This window comes from Temnothorax nylanderi, unplaced genomic scaffold (assembly GCF_030848795.1).
Source record: "Temnothorax nylanderi isolate EJ_2023f unplaced genomic scaffold, tnyl_v1.0 TNYL_tig0029_pilon, whole genome shotgun sequence".
Lineage (NCBI taxonomy): Eukaryota > Metazoa > Arthropoda > Insecta > Hymenoptera > Formicidae > Temnothorax > Temnothorax nylanderi.
Window position 1 is genome coordinate 56,081 of NW_027249091.1, and position 16,186 is coordinate 72,266.

Sequence of the window (16,186 nt, forward strand, 5' to 3'; positions counted from 1 at the left end):
CGAAAAAAAATTTCCGGATCTATATATTTTATATAATTTTATCGCGCTTCTGAAATGTTTATTTATCCCACGGAATGTGCCGGTCCGGGGAGGCCGCGCCAGTTTTCCGGGGGAGAGTCTTATGTAACCAATCGAAAAGATCCCCCGGAACGGAAAATCCCACAGATCGCGCATTTTCGGCCGCCCAATGCGGATGCACAAAGGAGAGGGAGCGAGATAGAGCGACGGTGGATCTTGCTTTGTCTATCGATCACGGGATAAAAGCGAGGTGCGCCGTTTCCATAAACGCTGTGCAGGCCTGCTGAACGCAGTTGGAGCGCAGCGCGATCGTGGACTTCTCGGCTGTTCTTGGCGTCGCCTGGGTTTGCTCGAGCTCGCTCGTATCCGTTACGATGGTTGTTTGTAAGTTGCACATGTACATGCTACTTAGATCGAGAAAGTACCTCGACCCGCGACGAGAATGGAACGGGAAGCGTCCTCGGGGAATAGCGCGAAAAGGGGCCTCGGATTAGACGCGCGAATCGATACGCGGGAATGTAACTGACCAGCCTTAACCTTTCCGAATATGCCCGATTTTTTTTGCCTCTCGGTGCAAGCCACACCCTCGGGCGCTATTAATAATTTTCAAAATCGGCGTCCCGCGAACACTTCCGCTCCGTCGTTATCGAATCGCGCGTATCTTCATCTCGGACAAATATTTACCGACGCGACGATGATAGTGCGTTTCTTCTCACAGCACGCGGTTGACAATTGTAATTGAGATCGAGGCTGATAAGCCGTACGGAATTTTAACTAAATGTTTCTTCTCTCTTTTGAACAGGTCCACTGACTCCCGAGGTTCTCGATCAGCTGCGTGCAAAGTTTTACGCCGACAGCCGCAATGTGTTGGCGCAGAATGTCTGCACGAAGACGAATCCCATCGAGGCGTGCGCCTCGAGGAAGATCCTGGAGGAGACCCAACACGTCTTCACTCATAAGATCGAGACCGAGGGCAAGCCTGTGACTAACCAAAAGAATTCGGGAAGGTGCTGGCTGTTTGCCATCCTAAACGTTATGAGAACCAGCTTCATGAAGCAATATAATCTAGACGAGTTTGAGTTCAGCCAGGCTTACCTGTTCTTCTGGGATAAGGTCTGTACATGCCATTTTTGGGGCAACGTTGCGGCATCCCGCTTCGCCGTTAAGCCTATTACTACAACAGCCGTAAGATATAAACAGTAAAAAATAGACCAACTACAATTGATTATACTTGAACTGTAAAAATCCTGGTCTATAGCTTTACAGCTTATGTCTTACTGCATAATCTTACGGCTATTGTAGACAAGTCTTTACGTAGACTCGGATTACAGCCAGCTATGTTTCTCTTGCAGGTAGAACGTTGCAATTATTTTCTGCATAACATCGTGAACACCGCGAAACGCGGCGAGCCGGTTGAGGGCCGTTTGGTTAACTTCCTGTTAACCGACCCCACCTGCGATGGTGGCCAGTGGGACATGATCGTCAACCTGATAACCAGACACGGTGTCGTGCCGAAAACGTGTTTCCCAGAGTCGTACAGCTGCGAGTCCAGCGTACGCATGAACAGCCTGCTGAAGAGCAAACTGAGGGAGTACGCCAAGGCTCTGCGAGATATGATCGATAATGGCGCGTCTGACGACGAGCTGAAGACGCGAATAAGCGAGCAAATGACGGTGATCTACCGGATAATCGGTATCTGTTTGGGTGTACCTTCTGAGAAGGTGACATGGGAATACTACGACAAGTCGAAGAATTACAATTGCGTGGGCCCGATCACGCCACTGGAGTTTTACGAGAACTACGTGAAACCTCATTACAACGTGAACGATAAAGTATGCCTGGTAACCGATCCACGACCGGGCAATCCTTACGGGAAGCTCTATACCGTGGATTGCCTGGGAAACGTCGTGAGTGGAAAAACTACCCGGTACAACAATCAGCCGGTGGAATTGCTGATGAAACTGTGTGCCGAGAGTATTAAAGATAACGAGCCTGTTTGGTTCGGTTGCGATGTTAACAAAAGATTAATAGATAAGCACGGTATCCACGATATAAAAGCTTACAACTTTGAGCTGATGTTCGGCACCGACATTCACGTCGGACTTTCCAAGGCCGATAGACTGCTCTATGGGGACTCTATGATGGTGCATGCGATGGCATTTACGGCCGTTTCAATAGATGTGAGCATTGTCGAGTACCATTCTATATCGAACGCATAAGATAATTCCGAGCGATATTTATTAATGATATATCTAACATATGAATGCTAATCTGTTTCAGCGCGAGGGTAAGATAAAGAAGTTCCGGATAGAGAATTCGTGGGGCGAGGATCACGGGCAGAAGGGCTACCAGGTCGTGAGCACCGAATGGTTCGCCGATTTCGTCTTTGAAGCGGTCGTGGATAAAAAATACGTACCCGCGGACGTGATGGCTGTTTTTAATCAGGAACCCATCGTTTTACCTGCCTGGGATCCCATGGGCACGCTCGCTCATTGATGTTAAAGTGATTTAACTAAATGCAATGGCAAGCCATTTTATTTCACCAGGAGGATTTCAACGCATAACACGAAAAAACAAAGTATTTGATAAAAAATTCCGGGGGCAGTGATTGTACAAAATATACCAATATTTTATACCTTATACAAGAGAATGCAGCAGTATTGATAAGTGGCTTTGTCGTTCATATGAATTGTATAAGTCCGTTTCGTTTATTACAGTATACGAGGGTTTAGTTCAATCATCAAGACTGAATGTATGAGTTACCATATTTGAAATCACGAAATAATCGTCGTTTTACGCGTGCGTAAAAAAAATACCGCAGTTTCCGTGCAACGTATCAGTGAAAACAGAGAGGAGTCCTACGGTGCGTCGCAACTTTATCTTAGTAGGCAATAATGTATCGGTCTTAAACGTAATTTACCGCTATGATTAACCAAATGGTTGTATCAATACTTCGTTTTTAACACGTGCGACAAACTACATCTCATACAAACAAAAATAAATAGACTGCAAACAAATTTCCTGTCGTATTGCATAACCTGCGATTTAATGAATTTTCATTATTCAAGAGCAGCAATGTACTGTACGATATAGCGCGCGTAGAGGCGCTCGTATTTCTGTGCATGTTAATTTTAAAATTTGCACACATGTACACATTACAAAATGAAGTAATAGAGAGACGGTATATATAAATAGATATGTAAAATTTAATAAAGACTTGCCGATATGATTAAAAAATTTTGCTCAATAAGTCGTCTTAACTTCATTGCCTACTGTTTCTCGCTCGATGTGGGTACGTAAAAGATAAGTGTTAAAGAAACTTTGAAACCAATGTATGCTTGTAAAATAATGTATTATCAACACTCTTGCAAAAACGCAGAAAGTAAATTTTCCTAAACCTCGGGGGATATACTCAAAGTTTTCAAGGACTTCTTTTGCTGTCTGTATTGCTTGTAACTGTATCGCAATTTGGCCCATACACCCTGACACATGTTTTGGAGACGAACATCCTTTTTCTTAATTGCAAATTTATAAATTTTTCGTATCATATACTTGGGAGTGGTAAAGTTGCCGCGTTGAATGAAGCTTAGGGCAGCGTACAATTCGCAACGGGCAACAAGGAGAGGATTGTCAAGGCGCAACGCCAACTCGAACTGCTTCACCGAGATTTTCCCTGCCATTTTAGCCTGCGTACAAAATACGTCGGATTAACGAAAAGCACGTTATATATAATTCGATGAAAAAGCTAGCCCCGCAACTTACACAGTGTTCAAATTCTTCTCCCAATGCGGAAAACGCTCCTCCAAGCGTGGACAGCCAAGACATAGCGTGATCAGCTTCTTGCCTCTCTACAACCATTTGCATTAATTTTTCGCTCCTAAGAAAGGATAAATGTGAAAGACTATAACGGTTAAAATCGTATTGTAAAATCACCGCAAATCACTTGCCATTTGTAATCCAGGAATTGCTTCCTCGGTGTTCTCAATCTTATAAATATCTTCTGCGAATGCTCTATATCGTACGGCCTGGAGCACGCCGTCTGAAAATGCTTCAACACCCTCATAGCGTTCTTACGGTAGACGTATGACTTCGACAGCATTGCGACATAGGCTGAGACGAGGTAGGAATTGAATCCTTTCCGGTACAGACAGACTCGTGTGAATTTACACATACAACTATCATCGTCATGCGGAAGCGAGGTGAGCCGTTGACTGCGTTCATCGTACCGATCGTACCTAGATACACCGTGCAATTTGACAGTGACATTGTCGTAAACCATGCGGTCTCTATATACAATAAGCTGCACACGATCATTCATCTCTTGTCTTAATTTATGAAATTCTATGATATTTTGCAGCATCGCACTGGGTATATTCCTCATGACCCGTGTTACCAAGTGGAAGTCTGGAAAGGAATCATTACGGGTTACGGGGAGTGGACATAGCACGGAACATCTTCTTTGTTTAATTGGCTCCTGCCAGTCCTGCCTCTATTTTCCGAGGACAATATGGCATAGCACGGAACAGAACCAATGTCGATGGAGTCACGGCCACGGTCGTGTAATAACTCAGACTCAGCATATCCCCTCCAGCTGGGTAGTTCGGACACGAACCACCAAAGACCGACACGACATTATCGAAAAGTGGATGTATACATAGCACGGACATGAACCAAATTCATCGACAGTATCGAAAAGTGGATGTGACTCGTAGTTCCAATTTCCAATTCCTAAAGTGGATGTGTAGCGCTACTGTACGGCCTAGGGCCTAGGCCTAGGCCCTAGCAAAAGCGTCCCAAGAAAATCGCCATCATTGCGCCTCTCACCTCTCATCCTTCTCTCTGGTACTGAAATCTCGAAGGTATCGTTAATCCGGCTAATAAATTGATAGACAAAAAGCGTGATCCGAAGACGAAGAGAAGACAAGGATTCAACGAAGGAGACAGAGGAGGGCATCTATTGCCCCAGGGCGGCCCAGGGTGCGTCACCCGCGACAAGGTTATGTGATTACGCGCGAGTAATTGAACAATCGGGATGCTGAAAACGCTCAGACTTGGTCACAGGCTCTGCCGGGTGCGTCGCGGAGGATCCACGGATCTCGCGGCGCGAGTGCAGAGGAGGCTGTTCCTGTCGGAGGCGTATCGCTGCGAGGAGGCGTGGAGTCGCAGGCTGGAGTCGCCGCTGTTGCGGAGGATCGACCCGACGACGATGTACGTCCAGCTGGAGCAGAAGTACGGCAGCGTCGGCAAGGTGAGCGCCGTCGACGTCGACATCTTCGTCAACAGCGTCACCGACGATCTGTACGTCGACGAGGTGATGAAGATTCTGAACAATCTCAGGCAATCCGTGGAGACGACGAATATACTCGATTCGACGCACCACGCCGTGATGCGGTACTTCTTGCGGCACGATCACGTCCAGGAGCTGCACGAGGTGCTGAACGACAGGCTCAATTATGGCATATTCCCCGATTACTTTGATTACAACATACTCATGGACTACTTCATAAAGAGGAAGGATTACGCCTCTGCCGCTAAGGTGGCAAGCTTGGTCATGTTGCAGGAAGACGCGGATCATCCCATCACCAATGCTTTGTGCTTGTACGCGTGTCACAGATATCTGGAAAATCCTGACGATTGGAAGAAACCTGAGGTTCCGGTGGACACCTCCACAGAGGAGGTGAAGATACGCGTAAAATATCTAAGAAATCCGTACTTTGACGATCATTTCGATCTCACCGATCCGAGAGATCTTGTCGGCAAGACGCTGAACTTTCTGGGGAAGCATAGGGCAGACGCTATAGGGAGAACTTGCCAATTAAGGGGCTTAATATTGTATAAAAAGTATGACGATGTATTGAACTTAATGAAGAAATGGTTAGAGACGATGCAAGACAAGATAGTTTATGAAGAAGTATTCGAATTGATATCGAAAGACAACAGTGGACTTCAAGATCAAGATGCTGAAAGGTTCAAACTTGTAGAAGCTCAATTGTCCGTGTTGAAGGAGAAACAAAATCTTAAAGAAAGTTTCATCGAAGCAGTAGAAAACCTTATTGAAACAGCCGTAAACGAGGAAGCTGAAAAAGATATATCTAAACAATGTCAGGTAATGAATATTAATCAAAGAATTGCTTTGAATCTTAATTACTCAATGCTTGTAATAAATTTATAAAATTGCCGAATATATTCTGAATTTTCAGGCTTATCTCGATTGGGAGCGTGAAAGAACTTCAGTATTAGAAGCGCAGATGAAAGCAATAGAGAGAGAAAGAAGAATTAGTAATATAGAGAAGATGAAGAAGGATTTGAAACAGAGAGAACAATTTTTGACATTCTTCGATAAGGAGGAAGAAATCGAATTGCAAATAGAGAAGATACAGGAAAAGGAACGCAAAGAAGATGAACGTATCCGTGCTATACCCAACAGTGAAAAGAAATTAAGAAACTTAGTTACTATAGAGTCCTACGTACCACCGGACATTAAAAGTAAGAGATGAAGTGTACTATAAAATAAAGAGGTAGAGTTACGTATATATAGAGGACCAGAACAAAAAGAAGTCAACGGAACTGTTATTTTATTATAATTTGATATTATATGGATCTCTCATATATGTATATGCTTGTGAAAATAATTTTCAAGGAGAGTATGTATAAATTATTAAACGTTGATTTTACCATTATTCGTACACATTCTATATTTTGTACATGTTTTTTTGTTCGAAAGTTTTAGCAGTTATTTTATTTACAGCCGTAAGTCAGATCTTCAAGTTGTGAGAAATACGAAAGTTGAACTCGATGCTAAAAAATTATTAGGCTTTATAACAAATAATGTCTCTTTGAGCATCGATATTAATAGGGTGTCTTTATTATACACTTGGCCCGAGGCTAACAGAAGCCTAATGCCTGACGACTCCAGGCCAAGGCACGTTCTTTTAGCAGCCAACTTAGTAGATTCGTGGAGATCCTCACCGGCAATATCGCATTATATCTTGCCAGTTGCGCAGCTAAAAAATGTTTGGTCTTTGATGCATTCGATTGTATTCGTTTATATTCTGTAAAACAGCAAAATGAGTCTATGATTTTATGTAATCCTATAGAAAATTTTAAATTATGTCCTAATATTTTTAATTGTACATGATTATCGTGAAAAATGAATTTCGTACCTGTACTAGATTCCCATCTGGTCCTGAATATTACAATTTGCAAAATGGCGCAACACTGTACATAACAATCACGAGGCTTTACTCTGGAGTTGCGCGGTTAACGCGGCGGTTTCTTGCTTCATCTGTTTTAAATCGGCAGTTATCCTTTCCAAATTAGCACCGACATTCTTCGCTGATTCAGAGTCGATCTGAATAAATGTTAGATTGAACACTGATTTTCTCTGCGCTACATAAATCTACTTTTTTTTTAATCTTCTGCTGTTATTGATATCTTACCTGTTCTTCCAAATCTCTAATCTCTCGTATTGTCGCGCCCGTTTCCTCGACTAAACTCACGAGTTCATTGCAGTCCGAGTGTAACGTCGCTAATAATTTGTAAGCTTTCCGCGAAGCCTCGTTTGTTCTCGCGTCTCTGAATATCAGTTCATCTACGACAGTAAAGGATCTCTCCAATCTCCCGGTAAGCGTATTGATTTCCTTTTGAATCTCACGAGTATCCGCCAGAACTTTGCTTATTTCATCCCTCTGTTTCCTGACGTTATTTATTATTTCTAAAATTCGTTGAGTGTATGCAGATCTATTCACTTCTTTCGGAAGTTTCTGAACTTCCGCGACCAACTGTGAATACTGTTGATCCTTATTCCGACATTCCTCCTGAAGTTCTTTCTCCTTTTCTTTTAACAATTTTATCTCGTCCAGCTTCTTTTGGCTCGCATTCTATGTAAAAATGTAATCGTTTGTAAAAGTTATATATTTTATGCTATTCACATAGCACCTTCTTGTTACTCTAAAACTTATTTATATACTTACTGCTTTTGTGGAATGCTTTTCCCGTTCTTGCCTATACTTCATGATTAAGGGTACTCTATGCTTTTCCCACTGGTTTGCTAAATTAATCAATTTACTCGTACTAGCCTCAATTGCAGATTCCAATTTCTTTATATTCTCAGGTCCATCTTGAAGTAATTCGTATGCTTTTGCTTTGATCTTTTTTTGTTCCTCACTGATTTTTAATTCCTTCTCTTCGTTCTGATTAGTTATCGTCGCTTGTGCTAATCTAGTGGTCAATTTTTTAATTTCGTTTTGTAATTCTTCTATATTTATTCTAAGATTCTCGCATTCCGTTTTCATCTTTTCTGTTTCAACTTCCTGCTTTGCCTCATTTCTTAATGTTTCTTCATCTGGAAGCACTGGATGCATCATGGATTCTGGTTTCACCTGAGATTCCTGAAAGTTTAAAAATCGTTTCAAATATGTAAAATATATAATATAGCGACTATTCGTTTTATTAGAGAAAAATATAATATGTATAAGATGTATCTTGCACGCTTACTGTTAAAGTTTGCGTCTTGTTCTCTGACGAGAACTTGCTAAACTCTTTGACAATATTATGTGCATTAGAATAAGCAGTTTTTTCAGGCTGTTGGCTATTGAGCCAATTTATGCGCTCCATAATATCTATCGAAGAAGCATTAAACGCTTTCGCGTTATGCGATATCATTGAAGGTAAAAAGCATGAAATGTCTTGCATTTGTTCAGGCACTGATTGTAAATAGCGCATACAGTAGTCTTTGTAATCTGCAATAATAACGATATAATGGTTCGTGCATCAACTATTCGTTTTTTGACACTCTGGCAAAACTAATTCAATTTTTATTAATATATATTACAACTTATGTTAATATTACCATCCTCCACGTTTGCTATTGGTACTTCGATATTTACAGACGCGTAGGGGACACTCGCTCTTCCTCTGTTCCTAAATCCTTTTTTATGACAGTAATATGGTAACCATGGTACAGAGAGTCCTTGGGATATCGCGGACGCTACCGATTTCTCTAATAAAGCGACTTTACTGATGGACTCATTTACAGTTTTCTCACTCTCCTTTGGCAGTTTTTCGATGAGAAACATGAATACCCTCCGCAGATCTGCTTCAGAGTTGTACAGGAACGTCTGGTAGCCGATGTCACCTCTGTACCCGAGTTCCTGTAATTACGATCGACCGATGGAAATCAGCAAAATCAAATGGCTACGTTCCAGAGTCTGTAAAAAAGACAAGAGATATTTACCGTGCACGTTTGTGCGAGAGTAGCGCCCAGTCGAAAGCGCGCTGCCATGTTCACGGGTAGTACAGTGGACAAGCCTAGACCCGGCCTTATTGCTTCTAAGCATCTTACAGTAGCTTCCACAACTAATTCGGTGTTGAAGCCACTTAGATTCGTTACGTTCTCTTCAATGTCACTGAAAAGGAACATTTGCTTGTAATAAGGAAGGAGCCGAGAGAGACGCAGGAGTCAGCCTGTGGCATCTTCTGGAATTCCTTCAAGGCAGGAAGACAGAAGATATAGCTTCCGTTCGTTAATTTTAGGTCCTTTCGCGTCACGTCCATATTTTTCTCCCGAGTATCAACGTTCGACAGTCCTCGCCCGTTTCGACGCCGACGATACGGCGACGTCGCGAGGAGACAATCGTGCGGATGAGCTCACGTGCGCGACGACTGCGATCGCGAATCGCGAAGAGATCGCCGAAACACCGCCCACCTTATCGCCGCCCCGTGAAGAAAAAACCTATAGCGGCGAGCCGATCGGAATCGCCGGAGCCCGGGCACCACTTACCAGCCTATTTGTCGCAACGAGTGAATTATTATATTGTCGATCTCCTCCATCCTCTACGTAAAAAGATGAAAGTCCTGAGGCGCCGCTACCGCCCCGTCGTATCGCGTGTTTATGAAGTCCGGCTCTTAATCATCGGGATCTAACGTCTAACCACTATATACTGTGGTCTAACCTTCCGGGCCGGGGCCGGAGCACAGTATACACTAGTATGGCTGCGTTCGAAAACGTCACCCGAGTGCACACGAGTATACTCCCTTCTCTTTCTATCTCAGCGAGTTAGAAGGAGAAGGGAGTATACCCGTGTGTACCCGGGTGACGTTTCCGAACGCAGCCTATACAGTAGCAGAGAGAAGGATCCTTCTCTCTGACAGTAGTATACAGTATACAGTAGCGCCACAGTGTGTATACAGTGGCTACGGTCAACGTGTCGCTACAAATGCTTCGAAGCATTTGATCGACCAATCAGAAAAAAGAATTTTACGAATTAACCAATCAAAAAATGCTTCGAAGCATTTGTAGCGTCACGTTGACCGTAGCCAGTAGCCGGTAGCGCAACTCTATTCATCAGATGATGCCAAAAACGCAGCGCGCATGCGCAAGTTGAGCCAGTTTATGTAACGCCATCTGAATCTCTCTCTCACTTAAGGGGATCCTGGAGTGACAGCGACAAGGCATAATCGGTCTAAGCAATATCTTTGAATTGGCTGAACAGAATGGAAAATCCTTTTACACGATTAAAGTACGCACAAAAATGTAGAGGGCTGTACATGATTTTTTCTGATAAACTAAAAAAAAATTTATTTTTATAAATATTGTCTTCACCTGACGACAATATTTGCTTTATACAAAAATTCTGCAGTTTTTCTATAGAAAATAGTGATGCAGCCCTCTACAAAAAACTGTCAGGAATAATATCGTGCAATTAGAAGTAAGATTTGAAGCCTAAAAAAAAAGATATTACTTAGACCAGTGGAAGATGCAAGGTTAGGTGCTATCCTTGTCTATATCCTTGTCTATACAAGGACAGATATAGTCGGTGAGCACTTCTTTATCGACGCTGATCGAGTTCGCCTGCGGCTCCAGCATCCCCTTAAGCTGGCCACACACACTTTTTCGTAACAGTAAGGATGCCGTCCCATGCAGGACGGAATTTCGGAAAACGGAATCTCGGAATCATTCTGATTGGTTAGCCCCATGGGGCACAGTACAAGCCCCATGAGGCTAACCAATCAGAATGATTCCGAGATTCCGTTTTCCGAAATTCCGTCCTGCATGGGACGGCACCCTAAGGGTGCCATTACATGGAGCGCGGAAACGCGGAAACGCGGAAACGCGGAAAGAAAGTAACTAGATTCCGCGTTTCCGTCGCTTCTTTCTATCGCATTTGAGCGGAACAGCGGAAATCATGCGTGTTTTGTGTGTGTGTGTGCCAAGAAGTGCTAAACAATAAACATCAAGTATATAACTTTAACAGTTAATATCTCAAGCTTGAGATATTAAATACAAGATATTAAATACATATATACAATTATATTTTATACAAGCTTGAGTAACTCATTGAAGATTGTTGATGACATTCTGAGATAGTTGAAGTATTTTTCGGGATCTGTCAATCTCATCTCTACAAGTAAATTGTTGCTGTCACCTTGTGCAAGTCTTCTTTCTTCGGTAAAAATAGGTCGTACCCATATTCTTCGATTCTTTTTGTCTTCCAATTTCTTGTAACGCAAGTACAAATAATACATTGAAGTCACTTTTTTCATTGTTATTTCTGCATGTCTCATCGGTTCATCTCTTGCTTGTATGAGAAACTTCATAATAATCATTAACATGATATTTGGATCCATGATATACTTTTAAAATAATTAATAAAATACACGAAGTACAAAATTACTTTTTCTTCCGAGATTTGTAATCGATAGAATATATATATATATATATATATATATATATATATTTGGAGTCTTTCGCATGTGCCACAACTAGCCTGCACTAGGAGTCACGGCTATAGAGCACTTATGCATTAGCGCTTGTTCTACCGAATAGTTTATAACAATTAAATCACTTTTCCAATTTCACGGAGAAATATCCACAATATTCTAAGCGGGATAGAATATATTATAAAAATACATAACCTATCTGAGGTATCTGCGTGCAACAGTACAGAGAAAAAGAACGAACATTTGACGCGTCCGTTCCGCGAGTTTGTTTCTCCTTATATTACATGGAGCACAATTTGCGCGGAAAAGCGGAACAGTATAGTGACAAATAGACATTTGTATTCTTTCTTAAAATTGTGTTTACTTAATTCATTGCAATTTTTATTAATATGCTTATCTTTTCAGCTTATCTATTGAATACAAGCATTTTAATCAATAAATACCGTTAAAAATTAATATTTTATAATTCTCCGTTCCGCTTTTCCGCTCAAAATGTGCTCCATGTAATATAAGGCATTCAAAACAGACGGAACGGATCGACGGAAATCTAGTAAATTTTGTCTTCCGCGCTTCCGCGTTTCCGCGTTTCCGCGCTCCATGTAATGGCACCCTAACAGTAGGATTTCGACCAATCGCGTTACTCGATTCGGAAACGTACGGCCGTACGTTCCCGAATCGAGCAACGCGATTGGTCAAAATCCTACTGTTACTGTTACGAAAAAGTGTGTGTCCGGGCCCTTAAGCGTCGTCTACAATGGCAGCAGGAGTATGCAGTAAGACGTAAGCAGTAAGCTATTGACCAACCACAGTCAATTATTCTTGAATTGTAAAAATCCCATAATGCCCGGTCTACAATGGGTGTTGTAAGTTGTGAGTCGTAAGAATTGACCAATCACAGTCCATTATTCTCCTTGCGGTTGAAGAATAATGAACTGTGATTGGTCAATTCTTACGACTCACGACTTACAACACCCATTGTAGACCAGGCCTTAGTCAATAAGTTACTGCTTACGTCTTACTGTATACTCCTGCTGCCATTGTAGACGACGCTTTAAGCTGGCCACACACACTTTTTCGTAACAGTAACAGTAGGATTTCGACCTATCGCGTTGCTCGAAACTCTACTGTTAAGCCCCTTGCACAATGCCAGGCAACAGGCAATAGGAACAGGGAATAGAAATCAGAAATCATGTATAAATGCAGAATAAACAGTGACAATAGATACAGAGTTTCCGTCACGTTGGAAATTCTGTGCTTATTGCCTGTTGCCAACCAATCATAGCATTCGAATTTTTTAGGTTGTAATTAACTATTTTTTGGTTATTTCCTGTTCCTATTGCCTGTTGCCGGGCATTGTGCAAGGGGCTTTACTGTTACGAAAAAGTGTGTGTCCGGGGCCTTAAGGCCATTGCACGTAACAAAGTTTTAGTCATAATCGTAAGGCCGTAAAAAAATAGACCAATCACACTCGATTATTCTTCGAACTCAAGAAGAATAATCGACTGTGATTGGTCTATTTTCTTACGGCCTTACGATTATGACTAAAACTTTGTTACGTGCAATGGCCTTTACTCTTTCCATTTTCGCCACTGATCTCTTTCTCATGACCATTCAAATGTTTAGAAATTGGCCGCGTTCAGCAGACACAACTGTTGAGTTCGTCTTATTAACACTCTGCGTTGATTGGTTGGTTCTAAAAGTAAGAGCCAATCACGTTCGACTGCTACTGAGCTGCTTGGTCTGCTGAACGCGCCCATTGGCGGCATTAGCTTACCACATCGGTTATGTCGTTCAATTGATATTTTAGATAATTTTAGATATTTAAAGAGGAGTGAAATAAAGTGAAGTGAAGTGATGTGAAGTGAAGTGAAAGAAAAGCAAGAAAGGAAGTGACATTTATCCTTAAGAGGGTAGCCTAGTCAAAAAAGTCATTTTTTTTTTATTAAAATACTCCCCAACATTGCATCTGTAGAATACGGGGCTATATTTGTTGTTTCGAAATTCGAACGGTAAGTCTACCGACCGAGCCTTTTTCCGAGCAGGTGAGCACGCAGTTGCCGCTCAGGCGAAAACTTTAAACGCGTTTTTCTCGATAACATGTTTTTGAAATTGGCGTGCACGATTACTCAAAAACTAATAAACGGATTGACTTTAAACTTAACATACTTTGAAAATACATAATTCTCTTCTATATGAATAAAAAATTATTTTTAAAAAATTGTTTAAAAAAATTTTATTGGCCATTTTTACCGACTTTTTTATGAGAAAAATCGGTCTTCTTTTTTAAATTGCTGTAAAACTTGAAATTTTTAATTTTTTTAAATTTTGCGCCTATTCATATAGAAAATGTGAGTATATATATATAGATTACAAAATTATTTGAAATTTTCAGATTGGATCATTTTTGCGACCCAGAGACTGCACGCCGATTTGGTGCTTCGAATTTAAGGCGCTCAACAAGATCTGCTATATCTTTTGTTTAAATAATTTGTTTTTCATGAATAAAATTTTTCTGTATTGTCTAAGAGTTATACTAGTGTGCAAAAAAAGTTTTAAGTTGATTGCAATTGTAGATTCTGAATAAAACAGTTTTAAAAAATCACTTTTTTTTCGGGCGCTTGACTAGGCTACCCCCTTAAAGAGAATTGTAGATCTGTACATATATATTGTTCAGATTTTCAATTCTCTTGCAGAAAACACTTTGATCTTAGCTCTGTTTTAGATGCAGAGGAAAACAGAAGTAGTAAGGAAATGAGTGCAAAAAAAAAACTAAAACCTGTTCAATAACAGGATGTCCTGGAAATCTTCAATTGAAAGGAAAGACATGTATTTAGATTTCCAAAAGAACATGACAGGTTTTTCATTTTATTTTATAACAGTATTTTTAGTTTTTCTAATTACGTTATATTTTTTTACATAAATTTATAATGTTTAATACATTTGTAATAACAGATGGTTGCAATATGGGTACAAGCAAGTGGAAGACTAGATTTAAAAGAAAAAAGACTTGAATATTCTTATAGAAATTGCCGATTTTGCTCTTTACATTTTGAGGAGAAATGGTTTAGGATTAATAAAAGAAGAATTCTTCTTCATCCTGATGCCATACCCACAAGATTTGGAGAAGATTTAGCAACATGTTTTAAAACAATGTAGGTTATATAATTATGTTTTAGATTGCTATCAATTTCATTGCAGTTTCTTTTTGGTTGTTTTAAAATGTAATAATATATCATACAAACATATCCAGTCAGCACACATGCTCAAAATAAGAACATAATGACATTTTAAAAATGTTATTTTCAAACATCATGTACTATTGATTTTGTAAAATCTTTTTGCAGTGAAATAGAAATGGATGCAGAAGCAGAAAAGGACACAATAACAGAAGATATACAAGAGCAAGCAAATTCTGTTATAGAAAAAGAAAAAGGAAACAACATAGAAGAGGAAATTGACATGGATATACGTCTCGCTTTGAAGAGAAAAGATACGTAATACCTGGGGCTCGATTCTTGATTTCATTCACAAGAGAAACGTATGCAAAAATTCTGCTCTTACAGAAACGTTGCAAGTTGATTGGTTAAAAGCTATGCGACAGCCAATCGACTTGCAACTTTTCTGTAAGAACATCATTTGCGCATACGCTTCTCTTGCGAATGATTTCAAGAATCGAGCCCCTGGTGTATTGTATACGAAGGATACCACGACGTACTGGACTCCAGTAGATGAAATTAAACACGTAAAAAAAAAATTATGTTGTTATAAAGTATCCATTTGCGAAATATTTACAAACTGAAAAATTAGCTCAATCGGAAAGAGCTTTTCACAAGCAAGAAAAAGAGAAGCATCTGGAAGAATTGCGTTTTGTATATGTAAAGAATTATAAAAATTCCAAACTAGTGATACATATCACAGTTATGAATGACTTTCATAAGACAAAGGATTTAAAATAATTTTAAAAAGAATTGAGTATAATACCTATCCTGAAAAGCTTCAAAACTCGTATAAAAATATTCAAGTGACGAAAAACGAATGGGTTCAAATTTGTATAAAGTCGGAAAGTCAATCGGGTTCAATGATTTAAGCCAAAGGTCTAAACGAATAAGGTGTTAATCATCAAAACGAGGAAACAAAATTTTAAAGAACTTGCCAATTCAATTTAAAAATAATAAGTTTCACGAAAGAATGATTGCAGATCCCAGTGAGAAATACCTCATCAAAACGATATCAAATTGACGTCAAATAGATGAAATTTCATCTATTTGACGTCAATTTGATATCGTTTTGATGAGGTATTTCTCACTGGGATATGGCTCATGGTCTGCAAACTGAGATTATAGCAAGAAATTATTTTTGATATGATACTGCATGGATTAAAAGTGCAAAATCAAATTTAAGTTTGTCAGAAATAGATTTGGGTTTGGATAGATCTTTTTGGGGTGTG

General features: G+C 40.3%; 4 protein-coding genes and 1 long non-coding RNA gene across 5 annotated transcripts; 3 read left to right on the forward strand and 2 right to left on the reverse strand.

The window, feature by feature from the left end:
- Positions 1 to 160: 160 nt before the first annotated feature.
- On the forward strand, positions 161 to 3,268 carry LOC139770375 (bleomycin hydrolase). The gene is made up of 4 exons (XM_071702276.1): positions 161 to 402; positions 821 to 1,131; positions 1,371 to 2,198; positions 2,299 to 3,268. Exons 1-4 carry the CDS (start codon positions 393 to 395, stop codon positions 2,512 to 2,514), a joined length of 1,365 nt encoding a protein of 454 aa, XP_071558377.1. The 5' UTR covers positions 161 to 392; the 3' UTR covers positions 2,515 to 3,268.
- An 83-nt stretch (positions 3,269 to 3,351) lies between these two features.
- LOC139770377 (uncharacterized) lies at positions 3,352 to 4,560 on the reverse strand. Its single transcript, XM_071702278.1, has 3 exons — positions 3,966 to 4,560; positions 3,781 to 3,895; positions 3,352 to 3,704 (listed from the first exon to the last, which is right to left on the reverse strand). Exons 1-3 carry the CDS (start codon positions 4,397 to 4,399, stop codon positions 3,411 to 3,413), a joined length of 843 nt encoding a protein of 280 aa, XP_071558379.1. The 5' UTR covers positions 4,400 to 4,560; the 3' UTR covers positions 3,352 to 3,410.
- A 231-nt stretch (positions 4,561 to 4,791) lies between these two features.
- LOC139770374 (uncharacterized) lies at positions 4,792 to 6,698 on the forward strand. Its single transcript, XM_071702274.1, has 2 exons — positions 4,792 to 6,124; positions 6,219 to 6,698. The coding sequence occupies exons 1-2, from the start codon at positions 5,051 to 5,053 to the stop codon at positions 6,513 to 6,515; spliced, it is 1,371 nt and encodes a 456-aa protein (XP_071558375.1). The 5' UTR covers positions 4,792 to 5,050; the 3' UTR covers positions 6,516 to 6,698.
- On the reverse strand, positions 6,577 to 10,034 carry LOC139770373 (coiled-coil domain-containing protein 22 homolog). The gene is made up of 8 exons (XM_071702273.1): positions 9,800 to 10,034; positions 9,254 to 9,425; positions 8,870 to 9,170; positions 8,515 to 8,759; positions 7,992 to 8,408; positions 7,458 to 7,898; positions 7,182 to 7,369; positions 6,577 to 7,070 (listed from the first exon to the last, which is right to left on the reverse strand). Exons 1-7 carry the CDS (start codon positions 9,847 to 9,849, stop codon positions 7,250 to 7,252), a joined length of 1,746 nt encoding a protein of 581 aa, XP_071558374.1. The 5' UTR covers positions 9,850 to 10,034; the 3' UTR covers positions 6,577 to 7,070; positions 7,182 to 7,249.
- Positions 10,035 to 11,195: 1,161 nt separating this feature from the next.
- Positions 11,196 to 11,559, forward strand: LOC139770347 (uncharacterized). The gene is made up of 2 exons (XR_011717717.1): positions 11,196 to 11,256; positions 11,344 to 11,559. It is a non-coding gene; the product is annotated as an uncharacterized lncRNA (long non-coding RNA).
- Positions 11,560 to 16,186: the final 4,627 nt, after the last annotated feature.

Excerpts from the sequence above, each read along its gene's own strand:
- LOC139770374 (XM_071702274.1), top strand. The coding sequence starts at position 5,051 with ATGCTGAAAACGCTCAGACTTGGTCACAGGCTCTGCCGGGTGCGTCGC. Across the intron at positions 6,125-6,218 it reads ATATATCTAAACAATGTCAG|GCTTATCTCGATTGGGAGCG; the intron begins GTAATGAATATT and ends CTGAATTTTCAG.
- LOC139770377 (XM_071702278.1), bottom strand. The coding sequence starts at position 4,399 with ATGAGGAATATACCCAGTGCGATGCTGCAAAATATCATAGAATTTCAT. Across the intron at positions 3,896-3,965 it reads CAATTCCTGGATTACAAATG|GAGCGAAAAATTAATGCAAA; the intron begins GCAAGTGATTTG and ends ATCCTTTCTTAG. Across the intron at positions 3,705-3,780 it reads GAGAAGAATTTGAACACTGT|GCTAAAATGGCAGGGAAAAT; the intron begins GTAAGTTGCGGG and ends TTTTGTACGCAG.
- LOC139770373 (XM_071702273.1), bottom strand. The coding sequence starts at position 9,849 with ATGGAGGAGATCGACAATATAATAATTCACTCGTTGCGACAAATAGGC. Across the intron at positions 8,409-8,514 it reads ACAAGACGCAAACTTTAACA|GAATCTCAGGTGAAACCAGA; the intron begins GTAAGCGTGCAA and ends TTAAACTTTCAG. Across the intron at positions 7,899-7,991 it reads AAAAGCATTCCACAAAAGCA|AATGCGAGCCAAAAGAAGCT; the intron begins GTAAGTATATAA and ends ATTTTTACATAG.
- LOC139770375 (XM_071702276.1), top strand. Across the intron at positions 1,132-1,370 it reads ACCTGTTCTTCTGGGATAAG|GTAGAACGTTGCAATTATTT; the intron begins GTCTGTACATGC and ends TTTCTCTTGCAG. Across the intron at positions 2,199-2,298 it reads TTACGGCCGTTTCAATAGAT|CGCGAGGGTAAGATAAAGAA; the intron begins GTGAGCATTGTC and ends AATCTGTTTCAG.